The sequence below is a fragment of the Sinocyclocheilus grahami genome, unplaced genomic scaffold (genome assembly GCF_001515645.1).
Source record: "Sinocyclocheilus grahami isolate Dianchi unplaced genomic scaffold, SAMN03320097.WGS_v1.1 scaffold184.1, whole genome shotgun sequence".
NCBI lineage: Eukaryota > Metazoa > Chordata > Actinopteri > Cypriniformes > Cyprinidae > Sinocyclocheilus > Sinocyclocheilus grahami.
Genome location: NW_015505363.1, coordinates 754141 through 758530, shown reverse-complemented (window position 1 = coordinate 758530; position 4390 = coordinate 754141). Strand labels below are relative to the sequence as shown.

Sequence of the window (4390 nt, the reverse complement as noted above, 5' to 3'; positions counted from 1 at the left end):
CTGATTTAGACAATTTGATGGTTGATAGACAGAAAATTTATGACCAATATCCAATATTATTGCCAATATTATAAATCTAATAATGCTCTGTTTTTTTTCTGTAAACAATGAGTGAAATCACATGATGCTAGTGAAATTAAAACATTATAATGTACAGAGCAAAGAAAATCATACCTGAAAATTGTGTAAATTCTTTGTTGAAAGCTTTATAACAGTTACCTCTAGACTGCGAAGTGCAAATGATGTTTGTGAACAGAAAGTGCATCTATCTTACAGGAATGAATCTAATCCAGATGTGTTTATGCTGGAACAACTGTTGCCTCGCCTCAGCCTTAAGGAAACTATTCGAGGAAAGCTTAACATTTGCCAGAGCGCCGTTATCTTATATAGCAGGAGAACAGTTCAGCCAACAAAAGCAGCTGTTTTAAAGCTCTCTGTGTTGTTTCTATAGAAGTTCAAATGCGAGTCAGCATATGCAAATACATGTTTGGTTCCAGGAGGCCTTTCTTAGTGGACAGAGGGTTGACCACAATCACTACCCACAAACCCCGATACTTCCTATCTGACCAACACTCCCTAACTCCATTACAAGAGACTTTAAAACCGTTTGGGATGGGAAATATGCCTCCAATATGTGAATGGCCCATAGTGAAGCGTGTGGTAGCTAATGGCTAATCTACGTATGCAGCATTAATGCTTATGAATGTTCCACAGTAATGGTATATTCAAATGTATGTGCCATTAAACCAAATAAGTTATCCTGTTGTTAAGTCTGACATCATGTGTCACTGTTTCTGGGTCCAAATGCTTCCTAAAGCAAACACCAAAAGTTGTTTCTTTGTGCTGTAGGACTCCTAAAAAATCGTGAGCCTAACTTTTATCTCCATACTGAACTATTTGTTTGCCAGACAGAGATTCTGCTTTTCTGAATTGTTAAAATATTCTGTCCTTGATAGTGAGCCCAGGGACTGCGGTGTACTTAAAGGTGCACTATAAATTAAAAGTGTTCATAAATAGCTGTTGAGATCGTATTCTCACTTGAAAGTGAGTAGAGGCTTGGACACGGAAACAGCATTCGATATGGCACAACATAACACATGGATTATTCAGGTAGGCAGCTGTAAACAGTTCAACTAACTTTCACTTGCTCAGCAAGATGAACTGTTGCTTCTCCATGACAGTTGGTGTCCTCAAATAGACACTGTAGGGCAAATTCCAAACAACGTTTTTGCACACTTGAAGGGCACTTCATGAAGGGGACACCACACGAAGGGTCGTTTCAAGTAAAATTAAGCAACATAACTACCTCACAGAGTTCCCTCCCTCATGGTCGTTACCGAAGGTCATTCCAAACGGTTGTTCCTAACAGCCATATTATGAGACACAATTGCCTTGCTCCCTCGAAAGTCCCCACTTCAATGCCTCTGTCCTTCAGAGTGAGTAGGGAATAGGGATGCTTACTTACAACTGGAATTCGCCCTTACCACAGAGAGGGCAGCTTATGCTAATGGATGCTATAGTGGCAATGTTGAAAATGCAACTCATATTTGGGTTACATTATGGCACATCTTGGAACCCGTCTACACACTAGACACTTAATTGGGGTAGCCAACCCTCCTCCTGGAGGACTTTCTTCCTGTAGACTTTAGTTCCAAACCTGCTTTGTAATTTTAAATAGCCAAACTGGTTTAAAATCAAGCTGGAAAACAGAAAAGTGGATTTGGCTGGCAACATTGGACCCACCTCTCTAGGACACTTATTGGGCAATTGATGTATATGTCAAGGTGAACTGTAGTTACATTTCTCAACTTTTGGTTATAGTGATGGAGTGTCACTTTCCTTAGTGAAAATCAATGATTTTGCAGCATTCTCGGAAACAAAACAATCTCCCTGAAAGCATCTGAAATCAGTGTGCCAGCTGTGCTATTTCAAGCAAATCCAGGCTTTATCAAATGCAGTGCGTACTCTGTCAGTATGTGATTCCAACACAGCTTCAGTATTGAGTTTAAGAGGGGAGAAGTGCGTCTTCATTAGCGGTGATTCCAGACATTAACTCTTGATTTAAAGCAGTAGAATGATGACTTTTGGTTCTTGTGCTGGCCCCAGTCATGCCATCTCTTTGTTGACTCGCCATAAACCAGTCTCAACTGCTTCCAGCTAGATTTAGCATTTGACTCATCACTTGGTGCAGCATTTAAAAAAAAACTTAAAAAGCTCATTATTCATTTCCTCTCCAAGAAGTACTGATGAATCAAATTATATATCCACACAAAGTCCTGATGACTCTCGAGGCCAAGATTTGAATAATTTATGAGGACAAATGCAAAGTAATTGCTCTTAGTTTGACTTTTTGCATTGGACTTGTCAGTTCTAACCCCCATTTCCTTTTGAGAGAGCAACATAACAAGATATTCAAATGTGTTCTGATGTCCAAGGGCTCTGTTTGTAATTTTACATTTATAATTAAAATGATTTATAATGCATTTGCTCTGTGTTATACTCTCGGTGTTACTTCAATGTTTGGTCATTTTCAGACACTAGTAGTAAAGTTTTGACATTTGAATGGATGCGTTGGACTCTCAAATGCAAGAATAAAATAAATATTGAGATGAACAAATGTTGAAATATATTAAATACTTGGAATCTAAAGCCACAGCTCATGTTCATTCACACAAAAGTAATTTGACTTTTATTGCGATGATGCAAATACCATCTGTTATTAAATCCCTCAACCCAAAGTTCAACCTAATTTTAGTTTATCATATTATTTATGAGAAATCCAGTGCTGATTTTATCCTCTTTCTTCATAGAATCAGCAGTGAGGAACTTCAGCCCATTCCAGTTCTCCATGGAGCCGTCAGATACGCTGGCAGTGCGGGGAGCGCCGACACTGCTCAACTGCTCAGTCCACAGTGAGTTTCCTGCCAAGATCGAATGGAAGAAAGATGGCTCTTTCCTCAGCCTGGCCTCAGACGATCGCAGGCAGGTCCTGGCCGACGGTTCTCTGCTCATCAGTTCAGTGGTCCACTCTAAACACAATAAACCCGATGAGGGGGTGTACCAGTGCGTGGCCACTATAGACAACCTGGGCACCATCATAAGCCGTACAGCTAGACTCAGTATCGCAGGTAAGCCACTTGTGGTTTGATATACATATCTACACAGCAGTCTCACACAAACTGTGTGATATATGCATCATATATTGACCCATGTTGGGCAGTGGCTCTCGACTGGTTTTGGTTCAAGACATTGTTTCTATAAGTGCAAGGACAGAATGACAGTGAGAGAGCTCTGTTTGTCTGTCCTGCCTTCATCCTTCATCGATATTGCCTGCAATGGAGTTCAATAAGTCGGTCAGGGTGTCTGCAGATGCAGATGTTTGGCAGTACAGCTGCTGCTATATTGGGCCCTTTGAGTCGAAATGAGAGTGACCTTGTTTCATTTGCAGGAGGCAAACAGCAGGGATTATGAGGTGTTTGAGTTGGGTCTTACCCTGAATTTCAGTTTGCCGTTGGAAGGAAAAAAGGAATGCAATTAAGTTACATCAAGCCCTTACAGTCTTGCAGTTGACTGTGTAACTTCACTAAAATCTCTCTGAAGGAGTTCTGCTCTGAAAATCAGAGACAAATGCTTTTTTTTGAAGGAGCACAAGAGTCTTTCCTCTCTGGAAGTCTGTTTTGAATGAACACGCTCATTATTTCTCAAAAACCGACATGAAGTGCAAGTTGGAAATTTTCATTGGCCTTTTTAGTGAGGTATTCTCAGCTGTGCAACAGATTGAACCAAAGTGTGTGATTTTCTGACAGTCCGCACAGCTTAAATGGTGTTTCAACAAAAATCCTACTACTGGTTTTTGGGATTTTCCCATAGGGATGGAAAATCACAACTTCTATAATACCTCAAATGTTTCTCCTAGACAGTTTTCTTGGGTGAAATGGACCGTATAGTCTTGCGTATATCTAGTCTAAAGCAAAGTCCATGAACAGTAATGTATAGATTAATATACTTATATGTTTTATTTTAAAGGGGTCATATGATGTTGCTAAAAATAACATTATTTTGTGTATTTAGTGTAATGAAATGTGTTGCGGTTTAAGGTAAAAAAAACACAGTATTTTCCACATACTGTACATTATTGCTTCTCCTCTATGCCCCGCCTTTCTGAAACACGTGGATTTTTACAAAGCTCATCGGTCTGAAAAGCGAGGTGTGCTCTGATTGGCCAGCTATCCAGTCAAGTCAAGTTTATTTGTACAGCGCTTTTCACGATACAAATCATTGCAAAGCAACTTTACAGCAAATTAAGTTTCTACAATATTTAGTGGTAGCTTATCAGTGGTGACTGTCAGTTAATGTACATATGGCAGAAATGTATGGAAAAATCAATTTA

General features: G+C 39.6%; 1 protein-coding gene across 1 annotated transcript in view; it reads left to right on the top strand.

Annotated features, from left to right (window-relative positions):
- Positions 1-1097: 1097 nt before the first annotated feature.
- LOC107594493 (neogenin-like) overlaps positions 1098-4390 on the top strand; it is a 108568-nt gene continuing 105275 nt past the window's right edge. Inside the window, exons 1-2 of the mRNA XM_016284563.1 lie at positions 1098-1110; positions 2811-3128. Of these exons, the coding sequence (XP_016140049.1) occupies positions 1098-1110; positions 2811-3128 (331 nt within the window). The remainder of the gene's footprint in view (positions 1111-2810; positions 3129-4390) is intronic.